At 43.2% G+C, this 20679-nt stretch overlaps 1 protein-coding gene across 1 annotated transcript in view; it reads right to left on the reverse strand.

Moving 5' to 3' along the window:
- PMP22 (peripheral myelin protein 22) overlaps positions 1–20460 on the reverse strand; it is a 33380-nt gene extending 12920 nt beyond the window's left edge. The window contains exons 1-3 of the mRNA XM_073559626.1: positions 20337–20460; positions 17558–17657; positions 15614–15710 (exon numbers count right to left, since the gene is read on the reverse strand). Of these exons, the coding sequence (XP_073415727.1) occupies positions 15614–15710; positions 17558–17635 (175 nt within the window). The 5' untranslated portion in view covers positions 17636–17657; positions 20337–20460. The remainder of the gene's footprint in view (positions 1–15613; positions 15711–17557; positions 17658–20336) is intronic.
- Between the last annotated feature and the right edge of the window lie 219 nt (positions 20461–20679).

Genomic DNA, 20679 nt, shown 5'->3' on the forward strand with positions numbered 1-20679 from the left:
GAGATTAGTTCGGAAATATAAGGAGGAGAAAGGTTATGGATGGCTTTGTAGGTCAGTGTTAGTAGTTTAAACTGGATACACTGGGAAATTGGGAGCCAGTGAAGGGATTTTCAAAGAGGGGCTGCAGGAGTGTAGCGAGGAGAGAGATTAATTAGTCGGGCAGCAGAGTTAAGGATGGACGGGAGGGGTGTGAGAGTATTAGAAGGTAGGCCACAGAGGAGGATGTTGCAGTAGTCGTGGTGAGAGATGATTAGGGCATGCACAAGCATTTTGATAGAGTGAGGGTTGAGGAAAGGACGGATTCTGGAAATATTTTTGAGCTGGAGGCGACAGGAGGTGGCAAGAGCTTGGATGTGTGTATGTGTGTGGTTTGAAGGACATTACCAGGACAGGAAGTTCCAGAGCCCCTACCTAATATGGTATGTGTATATAGCACTGCACAGTCCCTATATAAATCACTACTTCCATAGTGTTCCAGTGCCCCCACATGATATGGTACTTGTATATAGCACTGTACAGTCCTTATATAAATCACTGCTTCCATATAGTGTTCCAGAGCCCCTACATGATCAGGTACTTGTATATAAGGGGCAGCATGATAGCTCAGTGGTTAGCACTGCAGTCTTACAGCGCTGGGGTCCTAGGTTCAAATCCCAGGTAGGACAACATCCACAAGAAGTTTGCTGTTCTCTTTGTGTGGGTTTCCTCTAGATTTTATTTTTTTTCACAATTGAACAGTCGCCAGATGAAGGGACTACTCTCTTATGTCATGCTGTCACTGTTATCTGTGACAGCAGACATAACCAGATGGGAGTAGTAGTCCCATCAGATGACGCCTAGGTACATACACAGACACCCGCAGACCAGGGGCGGACCTACTGCCGGTGCAGCCGGTGCATTGCACAGGCCCCAGGGGAGAGGGGGCCCCTCCAGCACCGCATGGCTAATTATTCAAATTAGCCATGTGGAGCACCAGGCGCAAGGAGGAGAGGAGCCAGCCCTGAGGTGAGATGATATCAGCGTCAGTCACGCTGTGCTGCGCTGCTGCTGTGGGGGAGGAGAGGAGGAGACAGACTGTCTCACTCACTGTGCCTGTGGCGCCGGCTGGACGGTGGCTGCAGCCGCAGGTCAGTCAGTCACTTGTGTGTGTGTGTGTGTGTGTGTATATATATGTGTCTGTATGTCTGTGTGTATGTGTGTATGTATGTCTCTGTGTGTATGTATGTCTGTGTGTGTATGTATGTCTGTGTGTGTATGTTTGTGTATTTGTGTATGTGTGTCTGAGTGTATGTCTGTGTGTGTATGTCTGTGTGTGTATGTATGTGTGTGTATGTCTGTGTGTATGTCTGTGTGTGTATGTGTGTATGTATGTGTGTATGTATGTGTGTATGTCTGTGTGTGTGTATGTCTGTGTGTATGTCTGTGTGTGTATGTATGTATGTGTGTATGTGTATGTGTGTATGTATGTGTGTGTATGTCTGTCTGTATGTGTGTGTATGTCTGTCTGTGTATTTGTGTATGTGTGTGTATGTATGTATGTCTGTGTGTGTCTGTGTGTGTATATGTCTGTGTGTATGTATGTGTGTATGTATGTGTGTGTTTCTGTGTGTGTATGTATGTCTGTGTGTGTATGTGTGTATGTCTGTGTCTGTGTGTATGTCTGTGTGTGTATGTCTGTGTATGTATGTGTGTATGTCTGTGTATGTATGTGTGTATGTCTGTGTGTGTGTATGTCTGTGTGTATGTGTGTATGTGTATGTCTGTGTATGTGTGTATGTATGTGTGTGTATGTCTGTCTGTATGTGTGTGTATGTCTGTCTGTGTATTTGTGTATGTGTGTGTATGTATGTGTGTGTATGTATGTCTGTGTGTGTCTGTGTGTGTATATGTCTGTGTGTATGTATGTGTGTATGTATGTATGTGTGTGTTTCTGTGTGTGTATGTATGTCTGTGTGTGTATGTACAGTGGGGAAAAAAAGTATTTAGTCAGTCAGCAATAGTGCAAGTTCCACCACTTAAAAAGATGAGAGGCGTCTGTAATTTACATCATAGGTAGACCTCAACTATGGGAGACAAACTGAGAAAAAAAAATCCAGAAAATCACATTGTCTGTTTTTTTTTCATTTTATTTGCATATTATGGTGGAAAATAAGTATTTGGTCAGAAACAAGCAATCAAGATTTCTGGCTCTCAAAGACCTGTAACTTCTTCTTTAAGAGTCTCCTCTTTCCTCCACTCATTACCTGTAGTAATGGCACCTGTTTAAACTTGTTATCAGTATAAAAAGACACCTGTGCACACCCTCAAACAGTCTGACTCCAAACTCCACTATGGTGAAGACCAAAGAGCTGTCAAAGGACACCAGAAATAAAATTGTAGCCCTGCACCAGGCTGGGAAGACTGAATCTGCAATAGCCAACCAGCTTGGAGTGAAGAAATCAACTGTGGGAGCAATAATTAGAAAATGGAAGACATACAAGACCACTGATAATCTCCCTCGATCTGGTGCTCCACGCAAAATCCCACCCCGTGGGGTCAGAATGATCACAAGAACGGTGAGCAAAAATCCCAGAACCACGCGGGGGGACCTAGTGAATGAACTGCAGAGAGCTGGGACCAATGTAACAAGGCCTACCATAAGTAACACACTACGCCACCATGGACTCAGATCCTGCAGTGCCAGACGTGTCCCACTGCTTAAGCCTGTACATGTCCGGTCCCGTCTGAAGTTTGCTAGAGAGCATTTGGATGATCCAGAGGAGTTTTGGGAGAATGTCCTATGGTCTGATGAAACCAAACTGGAACTGTTTGGTAGAAACACAACTTGTCGTGTTTGGAGGAAAAAGAATACTGAGTTGCATCCATCAAACACCATACCTACTGTAAAGCATGGTGGTGGAAACATCATGCTTTGGGGCTGTTTCTCTGCAGAGGGGCCAGGACGACTGATCCGGGTACATGAAAGAATGAATGGGGCCATGTATCGTGAGATTTTGAGTGCAAACCTCCTTCCATCAGCAAGGGCATTGAAGATGAAACGTGGCTGGGTCTTTCAACATGACAATTATCCAAAGCACACCGCCAGGGCAACGAAGGAGTGGCTTCGTAAGAAGCATTTCAAGGTCCTGGAGTGGCCTAGCCAGTCTCCAGATCTCAACCCTATAGAAAACCTTTGGAGGGAGTTGAAAGTCCGTGTTGCCAAGCGAAAAGCCAAAAACATCACTGCTCTAGAGGAGATCTGCATGGAGGAATGGGCCAACATACCAACAACAGTGTGTGGCAACCTTGTGAAGACTTACAGAAAACGTTTGACCTCTGTCATTGCCAACAAAGGATATATCACAAAGTATTGAGATGAAATTTTGTTTCTGACCAAATACTTATTTTCCACCATAATATGCAAATAAAATGAAAAAAAAACAGACAATGTGATTTTCTGGATTTTTTTTTCTCAGTTTGTCTCCCATAGTTGAGGTCTACCTATGATGTAAATTACAGACGCCTCTCATCTTTTTAAGTGGTGGAACTTGCACTATTGCTGACTGACTAAATACTTTTTTTCCCCACTGTATATGTGTATGTCTGTCTGTGTGTGTATATCTGTGTGTGTATGTATGTATGTCTGTGTGCATGTATGTGTGTGTGTGTGTGTGTGTGTGTGTGTCTGTGTGTGTAGGTGGAGCCTGGCCCTAGAAGAGATGCGGACATGAGGAGAAGACTGTGATGAGGAGAGAAGGCCATGATGCCCGGGGTGATGGGAGAAGGCCATGAGGGGTAATGGGAGAAGGCCATGAGGGGTGATGGAAAGAAGGCATTGATGGGATCATGGGAGTGATGGGGAGAAGGCAATGATGGGAGTGATGGGGAGAAGGCAATGATGGGAGTGATGGGGAGAAGGGAGTGATGGAGAGAAGGCAATGATGGGAGTCATGCAGCAGGCAATGATGGGGAGAAGGCAATGATTGGGGTGATGGAGCAGGCAATGATGGGGGTGATGGAGCAGGCAATGATGGAAGTGATGGGGAGAAGGCAATGATAGGAGTGATGGGGTGATGGAGCAGGCAATGATGGGAGTAGACAATAATGGGAGTGATGGGGAGAAGGCAGTGATAGGGTGATGGAGAAGGCAATGATGGGAGTGATGGGGAGAAGGCAGTGATGGGGAGAAGGCAATGATGGGAGTGATGGGGAGAAGGCAATGATGGGGTGATGGAGAGAAGGCAATGATGGGGTGATGGAGAGGGCAATGATGGGGTGGTGGGGGAAAAAGAAATGATGATGGGGTGGTGGGTTTAATGCACTGGTGGTGGTGGAAAGGGTGGTGGAGGAGGAGGAAATGATGGAGGTGGTGGAATGGGCAATGATGGGAGTGGTGGGGAGAAAACAAAGATAGTGGTGGGGAGAAGAAAATGATGGAGGTGGCGAAGAGGGCAATAATGTGGTGGGGGAGAGGACAATAATGGGATGCGAGGGGAGGAGGACAATGAGGGGTGTAGGGGATTGGGATGTTAGGAAGGGGGACTTATAATGGCCTTAGGAATAGGGGGAGGTGGAGGAAGACGTTAATACTTATTATGTCTAACACAGTCCCTTAGTATATAGTGGACTCACTAATTCTGTATAACACCACCCTTAGTTACATAGTTTCCTCTTTTATTATGTATAACACGTCCCTTATTACGTACCATCCTCTCTAGTTATATATGGTGCCGTCCATTATTATATAGCTTCCTCTGCTGTTATGTATAGTGTTGTCTCTTACATAGTGTATTCTTATTAATTTTGTTATTTACAGTGCCCTCTTTTATTACATAATCCCCTCTCTTGTTAGATATAAAATGACTGCTGATGGAGCAGCCAGTGACCAAACTACCAGTCCATCAGCTCCTCCATTAGAAAGGAAGCTTTCCCATGCTCCATCAGCCATCACTGCATTATACAGCTAACAAGACAGGACAGTATGTAATAAAAAACAGGGCTCTATATAATTCAATATGTAAAGGATGGTACTGTACATAAGAGAGGGCACTGTGTAAGGGACAGCAATATACATAATAAAGGAGACTATGTAATATATATACAGTACATGTATGTGTGTGTGGCTATATAATATCAATATATATATATTGTGAGGTAGCGCTGTCATTTAAGTAGGGGATCACTCGCTTGGCAGCCACAAAATCAGATCCGGCACAGGTTTTCCATAAACCAGTATAGTCCATGCGGTTTATTAAGCATCATAAACCATGACCAGCAAGATATAAACGGCATAGCGTCCATGACAGAGCTTCACTCTGTCAGCAATGTCCAATACGCAGGTTTTTCAGCCTCACAGTTATATCTCATGCCGTCAGGGTTCTCCCATGGCTGCTTCTCCATACTGCAGACATTCATTACCTCCAGGGAACTCTCAGGCACTTGCAGCCATTACTCACAGCGTCCACACATGCTGTCAGGCAGGAAGCCCCATCTCGGCGGGACCTTCCACACTGGACCAACCGGGTCCAAGCATTCACCACCTGTGACCTACCCTGGCCACATTATATGATTCATAGCCACGCCCACCGGGTTACATGACTCTGACCTCATCACAGGTCCGTCAAGCATTTACACACTCTTTCCAACAGTGCTTTAAACACACCCCTGAGTGGGTTTGTAGGTAACCAGGCTCGCCCATCTCTCTAGTTACCTGGAGACTTCTCCCTTACACATTGAAACAACACCTCAGCAATATCATTGCTGAACAACACATAAGTCTCCATCCCAAAGCCACCCACTTTGGGATACATAACGGCCATTCTGTATTCTGCCATTCGTCCTTTCTCTTGGGACATCCACACAGCGCCCCCTAGCGGACACAGTGTTTACTACACCACATACCTCCCCCCTCTGTTCAAACTTGTGGGGTTGAACACACAACCTTACATCAGGTTCTCGAGACCGGGCACTCATTACACCTTGCCCCACAGGTCGAGAGAACCGTCTCCATATATCATACGGCCTCATCTCTACGTTAGGCCTCCCCCGCCCCCAGCGGGCAGAATATCGGCCCTGATCTTTGGCCCTCCAGTTACAGTCTGTCTGCGCCATCAGACACTGTCTAGTCACCACATTCCTCTACCCGTTTGTTCTATTCCCCGACCAGATCCCCCGGTTGGTATGGTCATCAGTCTTAATCAGGCCTACTGTCTGGCCTGAGTCTGACTCATTCAGGGTCTCATAGGAACTACGGTCTCTCAACGTAGTGCTGCCAATCGAACTACCACTTGCTGACATTTTTCGGCCATCTGCCATGTCACTTCTTGGAGGAACCCTTCAGGTCCTTATATTTTGGGTTGAAGGCGGCCGCCACCTGGTATTCCGTACCTCTTTATTGATTCACCGACGGTCCAGCCTCAACTGCTCAATCTCTTGCAGGTATCGATACTCCAAGAGCATCCGAAAGTTTCTCAGGCTTTCCACGGAGCCAACCACCAGGATGGGAATCCTACCCTCTTCACTGGATACCTGGTCTTCATCATCTGGAGGGATCCTCACCCTCCCCACACTGGAGCTATTTACAAGGTCTTGCATTACCTTCCCGAATTTTCCAATGATTCTCCCAATCAGACCTTTGGGAACCGGAACTACCTCTTTCCGCAAACCCAACCGATCCATAGCCTCTCTTGCTAAGTCTAGGCGTCGAGCAGCTTTCATATTACTCCGCCTAACCAACTGTTTGACATGGAGACACTGCAGAAGCATGTTTTTCAGGACAGCCACCCACTTTGCTGTGTCTTCCCTGGCTGACATTATCACCAACTGCTGAGTCTCAGGCACCCAGTGCACCTTACACGCTTTGACCGCCTCTTTGAAAGCCTCATGCACACCTTCCTCAGCACAGGCCTCTTGCATGTCTTTTGGTACATCAATCACAAACTTGAAGGTCGTGGCCTTGCTCTCTTCCTGGCCAGGAGGCTCTGGCTTTACCACAGACACTTCCCTCACTACAGTTGACCCGACCGAGTGACTGTCTTCTTCAGTTCTTAGTTCCCCAAAATCACGAGATCTCATCTCTTCATGACCGTCTGCCAAGACGGGCACCAGCAGCTCCGTTCCACCACCAGTCGGACCCGGCCGCTGTTCATCACTGTCAAAGTTCTTCTCCCGCAGGAGACCACTTACAGTTTCTTTGAGCTCCAAGACTTCTTTCTCGAGCTCCTCAACCCTGTGCTCGGCCATTTGTCTCAGGACTCTATCTTGTTCGAGATGTTCTTCCATCTCTTCCATAAGCGTCTTGTTCACGTTTTGCCACGTGGACAGGTGACCTCTGAGCTCAGAGACTTCCTTCTCTAGCCCTTCTATTCTGTGCTCTCTTTCTCTCTCAGAGCCACAGTCACCCCCAGAGTCTGAGTCACCCTGGCCTGTCGAGAAATTCTTCCAGTTACCCACTAGCCGTGTTTTCCCCCCAATCTCCTCATCTCCCAGCCCACCATCCGTCATATCACGAGATGTCAGGTCCGTAAGTTGGGCAGATGCACTTCTTCTTCCGGTCAATTCTACCTCTGACCTGTCCACGTCAGGAGCAGTCACCGCCTCAATATCTGTTAGCCCAACAGTAGAAACGTCTCCAACCTCCTGCCATATGTCATCAAACACGACAAAGTCCCGGCCCCTCTCCAAGGCATAGACTAAGTCCCGTGGTATCCACCCCCTTGGCACTCACCACCCTGGGCCCCTCAAACATCACTCTGTCTACCGTATAGTTCACCGTGTCTCCATGTTTACAGCGAACCTGGACCATTCTCTCGGTCAGACAGAAAGTGAAAGGAGATCCTGTCAGAATCACCTGACACTTTGAGTTCAGCCGACCCGAGACTCCTTCTCGGTGCAGCATTACGGTACACACCTGTGGCCCATCATTATCCGGAAAGAAAATTCCACATTCAGAAAACAACATACACGAACATTGCCGTTCCTCTTTTGACACACCGGCCCCTTTCTGGACCACCCCAATTTGGGTCACCGCCCACTCCCGGGAATCCACCCCTTTTGGGTTACCACCCCAATTTGGGTCACCGCCCCCTTCTGGGACTCCACCCCCTTTTGGGCTACCACCCTGATTTGGGCCACCGCCGCCTTTCGGGATTTCCCCATGTCCATTATACCAGTCTTCTTAGACCACAGTTCACACAACACAGTTTGTCTCTTTTACGATACCACACAAGTCCTTGTTGGCACCACCACAGCTCCTGCTGTCACCAATCACCGACACCACCGGCTGCTGTTCACACACAGCAGCTGGTGTCCTCTTCGTAACCCCGCCGAGTTACAGGAAGCCGCTTGTCCCCTTCGTAACCCCGCCGAGTTACCGGAAGCCACTTGTCCACTTCGCAACCCCACTGAGTTACAGGAAGCCGCTTGTCACCTTCTTGACTCCCACTGAGCCACCGCAGGCTGAGTTGAGAAAAGAAAAAAAAACACCACACAAAAAACTCACGTGTCCTTTCTGTGTGCTATTCAGAACGTACTGTCTCTGCCTGAGACCGTCCAACACACAGGGTGCACCGGGTGCTATTCAGGGAGTCGACCCACTTCCCAGGGTTTCCCAACACACCGGCCTCACCAGGTCCAGGGGCTCGGCGGGTGCTATTCAGGACATCCATCTCCTCCTGAGACTGCCCCACACTCACGCCTCACCAGGTCCAAGGTCATACCACGTGCTCCAGGGAGACGATTCTTCTCCTAGAACCTCCCAACACTGACCCTCCAGGACCTTGCTCACTGAACCCTCCAGGTACACAGTCTTTATCACTGACCCCGGTCAGTACAACATGAACACCCGTCCGTTACCTGTGTTGGCCCCACAGGTCCTCGGATACCTCTTCTCCACAGAGGCACCCTATAGCAACCACCAGTCTCTTTCTCACTGACCCCGGTCAGTACAACACGGTTTTCACGACCGTCACCTGCTGGCCGCGCAGGTTCTCGGACCCCTCTACCGCAAAGGTATCCTATAAGTCTCTTTCTCCTGGGGAAACGACCGCACTGGGCTCACCGATCCGGACAGTGCCTTACTCACTAGGCCGCCCCACGGTTCCAGAACCACAGCCGGGCAGTGGCTTCCCCAACCGTCAGCCTTCCCGGCTCAGTGTTGCCCTTAGCAACTGACTTTGCAGTCCTCTTCCGTTGCTCCCAGCAACAAGGCTACAACAATGCCCGCATTCTGCACCAATTGTGAGGTAGCGCTGTCATTTAAGTAGGGGATCACTTGCTTGGCAGCCACAAAATCAGATCCGGAACAGGTTTTCCATAAACCAGTATAGTCCATGCGGTTTGTTAAACATCATAAACCATGACCAGCAATATATAAACAGCATAGCGTCCATGACAGAGCTTCACTCTGTTAGCAATGTCCAATACGCAGGCTTTTCAGCCTCACAGTTATATCTCACCCCGTCAGGGTTCTCTCATGGCTGCTTCTCCATACTGCAGACATTCATTCCGTCCAGGGAACTCTCAGGCACTTGCAGCCATTACTCACAGTGTCCACACGTGCTGTCAGGCAGGAAGCCCCATCTCAGCGGGACCTTCCACACTGGACCACCGGGTCCAAGCATTCACCACCTGTGACCTACCCTGGCCACATTATATGGTTCATAGCCACGCCCACCGGATCACATGACTCTGACCTCATCACAGGTCCTTCAAGCATTTACACACTCTTTCCAACAGTGCTTTAAACACACCCCTGGGTGGATTTGTAGGTAACCAGGCTCGCCCATCTCTCTAGTTACCTGGAGACTTCTCCCTTACACATTGAAACAACACCTCAGCAATATCATTGCTGAACAACACATAAGTCTCCATCCCAAAGCCACCCACTTTGGGATACATAACGGCCATTCCGTATTCTGCCATTCATCCTTTCTCTTGGGACACCCACACGGCGCCCCCTAGCGGACACAGTGGTTACTACACCACAATATATATATATATACATATATGTATATACACATGTAGCTTTGGCGCCATAAAAGGAGTGGGGCCCAGACACATTTCTTGCACAGGGGCCCCAAGCTGTCAGTGTCCGCCCCTGTCGCAGACAGACACACACACACAGGCGGAGACAACCGCAGACAGATGCACACACAGACACACACATATTCTCCGCTCACACATATTCTACGCCCACACAAATATTCTCCGCCCACACAAATATTCTCCGCCCACATAGTCTTCCTCCTTCTGACATCATTTCCTTTCTGCAGCAATTCCGCAAACCTTTTTACACCTGCAGTTTGGCTGCCGGTTTGACTGACTCAATGTAAGTCAATGGGTGCAGAAACGCTGCAGATCCGCAAAAAGAATTGACATGCTGCGGAAAATAAAACGCTGCAAATCAGGACAGAATTTTCCGCAGCATGTGCACACCAATTCTGGATTTCCACTGGTTAACATTGCTTGAGCAATCTTTTACGGATTTGGTACAATTCTGCGCAGAAAAACGCTGCGGATCCGCAACAAATCCACAACGTGTGCACTCAGCCTAAAAGTTCCCCTTTGTAAACATTATATTTTATTTCTATATCACATACTAGATCCCCCTCGTTAAATGGTATTTCTATATAACATTCCAGATACCCCTACAGTATATGGTACTTCTATATAACATTCCAGATCCCCTACAGTATATGGTACTTCTATATAACATTCCAGATCCCTACAGTATATGGTACTTCTATATAACATTCCAGATCATTCTACATTATATGGTACTTCTATATAACATTCCAGATCCCCTACACTCCTACAGTATATGGTACTTCTATATAACATTCCATATCCCCCTACATTATATGGTACTTCTATATAACATTCCATATCCCCCTACATTATATGGTACTTCTATATAACATTCCAGATCCCTACAGTATATGGTACTTCTATATAACATTCCAGATCATTCTACATTATATGGTACTTCTATATAACATTCCAGATCCCCTACAGTATATGGTACATCTATATAACATTCCAAATCCCCCATACATTATATGATACTTCTATATAACATTCCAGATCCCCTACAGTATATGGTACTTCTATATAACATTCCAGATCCCTACAGTATATGGTACTTCTATATAACATTCCAGATCCCCTACACTCCTACAGTATATGGTACTTCTATATAACATTCCATATCCCCCTACATTATATGGTACTTCTATATAACATTCCAGATCATTCTACATTATATGGTACTTCTATATAACATTCCAGATCCCCTACAGTATATGGTATTTCTATATAACATTCCAAATCCCCCTACATTATATGGTACTTCTATATAACATTCCAGATCCCTTACTGTATATGGTACTTCTATATAACATTCCAGATAATTCTACATTATATGGTACTTCTATATAACATTCCAGATCCCCCTACATAATTTGATACTTCAATATAACATTCCATATCCCCTACATTATATGGTACTTCTATATAGCATTCCAGATCCCCTTTCATTATATGGTGCTTCTATATAACATTCCAGATCACTCTACATTATATGGTACTTCTATATAACATTCCAGATCCCCTACAGCAGGGTTCCCCAACTCCAGTCCTCAAGGCCCACCAACAGGTCATGTTTTCAGGATTTCCTTAGTATTGCTTCACCTGTGCAATACAAAGGAAATCCTGAAAACATGATCTGTTGGTGGGCCTTGAGGACTGGAGTTGGGGAACCCTGCCCTACAGTATATGGTACTTCTACGTAACATTCCAGATCATTCTACAGTATATGGCACTTCTATATAACTTTCCAGATCCCCCTACATTATATGGTACTTCTACATAACGCTCCAGATACCCTATACATTATATGGTACTTATATATAACATTCCAGATCCCCTACAGTATATGGTATTTCTATATAATATTCCAGATCACTTCTACATTATATTGTACTTCTATATAATGTTCCATTTCCCCCTACATTATATGGTACTTACATATAACATTCCATATCCCCCTACAGTATATGGTACTTCTATGTAACATTCGATATCCCTCTACACAGTATATGGTACTTCTATATAGCATTCCAGATCCCCTTTCATTATATGGTACTTCTATATAACATTCCAGATCCCCTACAGTATATGGTACTTCTATTTAACATTCCAGATCCCCTTTCATTATATGGTACTTCTATTTAACATTCCAGATCACTCTACATTATATGGTACTTCTATATAATGTTACAGATACCCTACAGTATATGGTACTTCTATTTAACATTCCAGATCACTCTACATTATATGGTACTTCTATATAATGTTACAGATACCCTACAGTATATGGTACTTCTATTTAACATTCCAGATCACTCTACATTATATGGTACTTCTATATAATGTTACAGATACCCTACAGTATATGGTACTTCTATATAACATTCCAGACCCCCCAACCTACTGTCTCCTACCCCATTTTCTGGTAGACCGTCAACCAGCAAGGTCAGGGTCCTCCCTCTGTACCAGTCTGTCATTATTATTTTATTCACTGTTACTGATATTTGTATTTTGTATGCAACCTTTCCTCATGTACACCACTATGGAATCAATAGAATTCCAAACATAAATAATTCTAATATCCTCCTACATTATATGGTACTTCTATATAGCATTCCAGTTCTTTCTACATTATATGGTACTTTTTTTATTGCATACCATATCCCCTACATTATATGGCACACCTTTATAACATTTATATTGTACTTGTAGAGGAATCAGGAATGTTATATACAATTACCATATAATGTAGGAGGGCCTGGAAATCTATATAGAAGTACTACATATTGTAGGGGGATCCACAATGCTACATAGAAGTATCATATAATGTAAAGGGATTTGGAATGCTTTATAGAAGTACTGTATAATGAAGAGGAATCCAGAATGTTATAGATATTACTGTATATGGTACTTCTATATAACATTCCATATCTCTCTGCATTATCTGGCACCTCATATATAACATTCCAGATCCCCCTTTATTACGTGATACTTTCTGTAGATATCCTTATATACAATGGTTCTGCTATATACGGTAACATTCCAGATCCCCCCTACAATAAATGGTAATTTCTATATAGCATTCCAATCCCGCCTACAGTAAATAGTACCCTCGTATAGCATTCCATAACTCCATGATTTCTCCACACAGTACTCCGTGGCTCCCTACAAGATTTGGTTTCTTCATATAGCATTCCAAAACACCCTACCATTGATGGTTTCGATGGTTTCTCATAGAATGTTAGTGTTGGAAGGGACCTCCTGGGTCATTGTGTCCAATCCCCTGCTCAATGCAGGATTCACTAAACCTCCTCAGACAGATGTCTGACCAGCCTCTGTTTGAAGACTTCCATTGAAGGATAATTCACTACCTCTCGTGGCAGACTGTTCCACTCATTGATTGCCCGCAATGACAAAACGTTTTTTTCTAACATCTAATCGGCTCCAGTTTAATTCCATTGCTTCTCAAGTTTCCATGTGCAAATGAAAATAATGATGATCCCTCTACACTGTGACATCCCCTCTGATATTGTAGACAGCTATTAATACTCCTCGTAGCCTTCTTTTCTGCAAGATAAACATTTCCAGCTCCTTTAACTGTTCCTTCCTGGAAACTCTTCTCTGAACTTGCTCCAGTTTATCAATGTCTTTTTTTAAAATGTGGTGCCAGATGAGGTCTATCCAAGAAGGAGTAGAGGGGGATAATTACTTCACGTGAGCTAGACTCTATGCTTCTCCTACTACATTCTATAACTGTGTTTCCTTTTTTTCCTTCTGGATCACTCTGTTGACTCCTGTGTAGTCCATGATCTATTAGTACAACCAAGTCTTTTTCACACACGTGCTGTTGCTTAGTTCTATTCCTCCCATTCTGGAGATGTAATTTTTGTTTTTCTTGCCCAGATGTAGAATCTTGCATTTCTCCCTGTTAAATACCATTCTATTAGTCGCTGCCCATTGTTCTAGCTTATCTACATCCCTCTGAATCCTTTCTCTGTCTTCTCTAGTGTTAAGCCCCCGTCACACATAGCGATCTCGCTAGCGAGATCGCTGCTGAGTCACATGTTTTGTGACGCAACAGCGATCTCACCGGATCGTTGATGGAAAGCCCTGGACATTTCTTTGATCGCTGGTCTCCTGCTGGCCAGCACACATCGCTGTGTGTGACAGGCGGGAGACCAGCGATCAGCGCGCTGGTAACTAAGGTAAACGCAGGGTTTCTAAACACCGGGCGGTGCTTAGAAACCCGTTGTGTACCTTAGTTACCAGCGCGCTGATGCAGGGAGCTGGTAACCAAGGTACACATCGGGTTTCTAAGTGACGCACGCCCCTTAGCAACCCGATGTGTACCTTAGTTACCAGCTCCCTGCATCAGCGCGCTGGTTACTAAAGTATACAGCGACGCTGTGCGCTGGGCGTCGCTGGTGCTGCTCGCTGGTGAAGCTGTGTGTTTGACAGCTCACCAGCAATCATGTAGCGACTCACCAGCGATCCTGACAAGTTGATATCATTGTCGGGATCGCTGGTGAGTCGCTATGTGTGACGGGGCCCTTAGCTATCCCTCCTAGTTTTGCATTGTCTCCAAATTTGATTAGTTTACCTTCAGTTCCCTTATCTAGATCACTCATAGAAATGTTGAATACCGCTGGGGCCAGGACAGAGCCTTGTTGTACCCCACTTGAAACACTCTTCCAATTAGATGTGCAACCATTTATTACCACTCTTTGAGTATGATCACTGAGCCAGTTATGAATCTACCTAACCCTAACATCTTTCCTAGATTCGACTATCCTGTTGTGGTTCTTTCTTAATATAATCCTCTAAATAATGGATTGATTTTGTCAGTGTAGAATGTGCTTCTTAAAAACCCCCTGGATAGTAAACTGTTTCTCCCAAGAATCTTCTATCTTACAGTCTCTACCGGAAATTAATTTTGAATCTAATTGTGAAGAACAATGGACTTTATTGTCTCCATGTCTGCACATCTATTATAATCCATACCTGACACGCCGCCAAATAACCCACGAGTACATTTCCATCAAGTTGTGGGATGCAATAAACTTTAGGAAAATAGATAGATGTTGCACCTCCACCGCATAACTATTGGGAGGTCCTATCAATAGTTGCATTATGTGCATGACTAGGATACAACACCAAGGGGTGTTATGAGCAAGCACATTTCCATAACCCAACCATAATAATAATTTAATAATAATTTTATTTCTATAGCGCCAACATATGCAGCAGTACTTTACATTTTAGAATATAAACCATGAATATAGCTACAAATATGTTGTGGGGTTTTCAGCCAATATGAAATTCAAGAAAGCCTGAACAATACCATTTCTAATTTGATGCAGGTAACAGGCAGCCTATTTTTGGGTCAAAAATGACCCCCCCCAAGTGATTTATGATTGGGTGGTCTGGCGCCCCTGCTTTTCAGTCATTACTGCATTGTTATTGTTAATAATATCATTTTTTGGAATTTTTGTAAGTTACTCAGTTTAAATCCACTCCACCTGTAAAGCAATGTCATCAGTCTACTCACCATTGTTGGAGGAGGAAACACAGTTCCAGGTACTGCTGGCTCCTTCGCTGCAGTTCTGCCACAAATCCGAAGAGTAACCATTCGTTATAAGCCAACTCTGGTGAAGAAAGAAAAAAATCCAAAGTATTAGAATAAAAATGCAAATATATGGGTCTTTTATAATAGCCATAACGACTCTGCTCTAATTTGGAGGACCTACCATGGAATATAGCTATTTGAGTTGCTGACGAAAACATCATGACCCCCCGATTCTTGCACATGCTACCTACAAAATTTATCACTAAGCACGAGCGTGTCAATGAAAGTAGGGAATCACTAAGCGTAGGAGTGTCACCAAGCGTGGGCGTGAAATTTGGCGCAGTCTTTTTTATTTCCTATACTTTCTTACACTAAGCAACAGAAACATTTCAGACAATTGGTCCCTCGTGGGCGTGGACTTCAGAGTATGTAGCATCTTTAAAAACTGTTTCTAGTATGTGGAAGCATATTTAAATATATTAAATAAAGACATGGGACATTCTGTGTAATAAAAAAGGGACAGCTTCCATATAACAATACTACATTTGTCAAACATAATAGATGATTGCTCCCTGTCTCTTAGGTTGCTCCGCCCCCGCTTAAGAGTAAAAATGTGTTCAATTACTACACATTCTTCTAATTAATAACCTTGAAGCCAAAAGATATAGAAATCGGAAGGCAAACCTGGATCTATTACAGACAATTCATATTGCAAAACAAAACATAATTACGGTAATAATTTTGTAAAAAAAAATCTAAAAAATATTTTATAGCTCCCATTCTAGAAACAACTCATGAATAAGTAACCAATCTTTTTTTCCCATTTCCCAATCCCCCAATCCATCATTACAGAAAGTAAAGAAGCAGAAATTGGCAGAACAATACAGGTAAAAGAGCTCGGGGCTGTTTATAAACCAAGCGCACACTGCCTGCCAGACAGCGTACGCTAATGTGTATGTTTTTGGAGTACGTAATCCCTAAAATACCAAAGACTCCAGTAAGGAAACACTGTTGTCAGCGCTGTCTCAATGGCCGTTAACCCCTCAAGCTCTGAGCTTTCAAAAACATAGTATGAACTGTGTCGCCGCTTTAACAAAGTTTATACTAAAGCGCTCCATTAAAGCAGCCTAGACTATATATGTATATTTTGGGGGGGGGGTATTTCATGCTTATAACTTTATTTTAGACCATCTGAAATATGCTTCTGAATAAGAATATACTGTCATTTTTCAAAATTTTTCAATTTTCTCCTCCAATTTTTTCTAAATTTTTGCTCCGTTATGTTGAGTTTGGTTTTGTAATTGGATCCAAAACTGAATCACATTCACAAGCTTTATAAATGGAGGGAGGTTTTCACTGCCTCCAGCTGCATATCTCCCCCCACCAAATGCATTTTGAGGGGGTCTCAAATTTCACAATTTGAATCCTCGAAAAAAAAAAATCGTACTTTTTTTTTCCTTTTCCCTCCAAGATTGAATTGCAAAAATTGACTCCACGGAAATGCCTTGAAAAGCACATCTGGAAAACAGATTGCGCCTTGCTTAACCGAAGCAACCTATATATTATTTACACCCAATTATCCCACTATGCTGATGCAGAGCAAGGCCATAAATAATATATTTATGGTATTGTTCGCTGTGTAACCGCACGCAGGGGGATACACACATGTACAAAAGTATAACTATGCGTATATATATATATATATATATATTCTATTTTTTTAATTGATGTTTGGTTATATATATATATATATATGTATATATATAAAAATCCAAAAAATGTCAATTAAAAAAAATAGAATTGAGGTCGAACAACATCTCCAAAGAAGAGAAAAATTTGGCAAATATAATCCAGTAGATGTAATTATCAGAATGCGCGGTACGTATATGGGCACATATGCTTCTGGGAAAAACGCAAGGTACTTACGCTGACGATTGTAGACACGAACAACAGAACCAAGACAGCGACATGGAGGATAATGATCCCGAGCAACAAGAGAAGCATTTTCGGTCAAGTATTCAGATTCCTAAAGGAAGAGAAAAAGTTTGGATTAGACCCCGAGTGAGTCTGTTCCCTACAGCAATAACTTTCAGAGTGAACTGGTAGACTGAGAGTCTGGGTGTGTCAATCTGTGTCTATACACCCACTGGCCAGGAGAGGGAGCCAAAGCATCACTCCCCACTGTTATAATTGGAAGATAACTTGCAATCTCAAGCATCTAAAAGCGGAGCACAAATCAACATCACAAACACCAATCAACATGACCTTTATCTTATAATTCCTTTTCAAAAAATCAAGAGTGAAATTCCTCTAAAAAAAAGCAAAACAGTCACAAAAGTCAAATTTTCATATGCCGACCACTATTCCTGTATGCGCGACAACTATTTGGATACTAAACAATTAACTTTTTTTTTTTTTCCTTGCACACACCCAGAATTCCAAATTCTCCACATCTGTTTCCAAGATCTTCCATGAAGCAGGAGAATTTTTTCTTATTTTTTTTTTTCTTTTTTAAATGGCTGACATATGGGTTTAATAATAAGAATAGGAGAATTAGGTTTCATCCAACTTGAGCCGAGTCTGGGGTTCCTGAAAAGATACAGACTTTTTCCTGCTGCCGGGAACCTTAGGAGGGGATTTTGGAAATTTGATCATTTCGAGGACTAGTTTGTATCGTGAAAAACTTGGAACTGAAATATTTTATGTTTTTACTATGATTCTGATAAATCACAATGTAAATATGTTTTTAGAGCTTTTTTTAGTGGTAAATGGGACCTTACGTTCATAGAAGTGTTAACAAAAAAGTAAATAAATTTAAAAAAGTTATAAAAATTGCAAAAGAGATTAAAGAGCGAATGTCATTTGTTTTGGTTTATTCAAAATATATATATATATATATATATATATATATATAAAGAGCCAAACAAACCACACATTCACTAAATACGGTTTAAACATTCATTTTCATAAACCTGCAGAAAGAAACAATGACCTGTAGGTGGCACCACAGTACCCCAAAGCACACTACCAACACATTTGTATACATGCACTGCTTTTTCGATGATGACTTCGCCCCACTCACACAAATGATACACCATTTGAAAGGTAAACTTGCTCCCTTCAGCAAGAAAACAGCCGAACAAACCAAACATTCAAGATTTTATCACTAAATACAGTTTAAACATTCATTTTCATAAAGCAGAAAGACACAATGACCTGCAGGTGGCACCTCAACCGGAAGACATTTTTTGGCCTTTACTTATCAAACCAATTTATTGTATTACCAGTCTACATATATAAATACCTGTTTGTGTTCATCATCTCAAGAAATACATTTACATTTGACCAGCTTGCTTCTTCTGAAATTGCCTGCGCCCCCGGCGACCAATGTGCAAAAAGTTTGCACGAGCCAACTAGTATATATATATATATTATTCTTTTTTTATATATATATTATATATATTTTTTTTCTGTATATATACAAAACAGTGGTAATTCTGTAACATGCTAGAATGACAGGACTGTTGGAGAAGTGAGAGTTGGGTGTGAGTCCTGCTCTCTGCAATGTAGGCTGAGCCAAGGCAACACCCATGGAGGCATCAGGATTTCCAGCAATGGGATCCTGACATAAAAGATGCATGTAGTAGTAACCACAGCACCGATTCATAGATACAGTCCACAACTCTCTTGTAGTAAAATGACATATTGCATACACCTATATGTACTGATGTATCAGAGCTCAACTGCTCACTATGCATAACCTCATAGGACTCTTTCTGCAACAGAAAGAGTTCAATAACACATACAGCTCTATACATTGCAATATTTGACAATATCGGTTCAATACTAAAAAAAAAAAAACCTGATTATTATACTGCTGAAGGGATGCAGCAAAGATGAGTTTGTCATTTGCTGTAACTTAATTTGTGGCATAGTGCACCATAGAAAGAGTTAAATCACACATACTGCTATTTGATAATATTGGTTCAATATTAAAAAAAAAAAGAAAAAAAACCCCTCATAAATCTACAGAAGTAGTGATGTAGCGGAGCTGAGTTTGCAATTTCTAGTAACTCACTTTGTGGTAGGGTCCAGAATAGAAACAGTTGAAGAAAACATACAGCTCTGCTACTGTACATTGTAATTTTTGACAATATTAAAAAAAAAACAACTCATTATACTGAAGCAGGGATGTAGCAGAGCTGAGACTGTCATTTGCAGTAACTTCATTTGTGATATGGTGCCCAATAGTAAGAGTTCAGCTCTGCTACAATGCAATATGTAGAAACAACTCTTATATATCCCGAAGTAGTGATGTAGTAGTGCTGAGTTTGACATTTGTAGTAACTCACTTTGTGTTATAGTGCACCACAGAAAGAGTTAAATAACACATTAAGCACGTCTGCATTATATTTGCCAATATGGGTTCAATAAAAAAAATATATTGAAGAAGAGATGTAGCAGAGCTGAGTTTGTCATTTGTAGCAATTCATTTTGTGGCATAGTGCACACTAGAAACATTGAAGAATACATTCAGCTCTGCTGCATTGTCAATGTCAGCTGAATGCATAAAAGCAACAACTCAGTCACAGTCCTTAAAGGAGGAAAAGATGTAGCAGAGCTGGCTGTGTTATTCCCCTGATTCCTGGAGATGACACAGGGACCAGAAGCCTGCCACATCTGTATCAGGAGATCCAGTACTTACTGTCAGCAGCTGCAGGCAGTGGTGTCAGGGTCCGGTGTCCACACTGAGTTATCTGAGGTTAGCAGGGGAGCTGGGGAGGATATAAGTTTCCCTTTAACAGGATGGCCGCCCCATGACGCTGCTGTGCGGGGTGTGCCCCTGCATCACTCCAGAGGGCCCACTGCCTGGGCTATAAATAATCCTGCCTGTCATCAAAGGGGGTTACTCATTCTGTCCGGAGTTATGTCACCCTGGAATGTGACATTTGTCACAAGTGCCCTTGTTTCAGCTGCACCAGGGTCTGGAGTGCTGGGGAACTACAACTCTCACCAAGTCTCATAACAACTAATTCCACATCTGGGAG

The sequence above is a fragment of the Dendrobates tinctorius genome, unplaced genomic scaffold (assembly GCF_039654945.1).
Source record: "Dendrobates tinctorius isolate UK_male_01 unplaced genomic scaffold, ASM3965494v1 ptg000014l, whole genome shotgun sequence".
In the NCBI taxonomy this organism is placed as follows: Eukaryota; Metazoa; Chordata; class Amphibia; order Anura; family Dendrobatidae; genus Dendrobates; species Dendrobates tinctorius.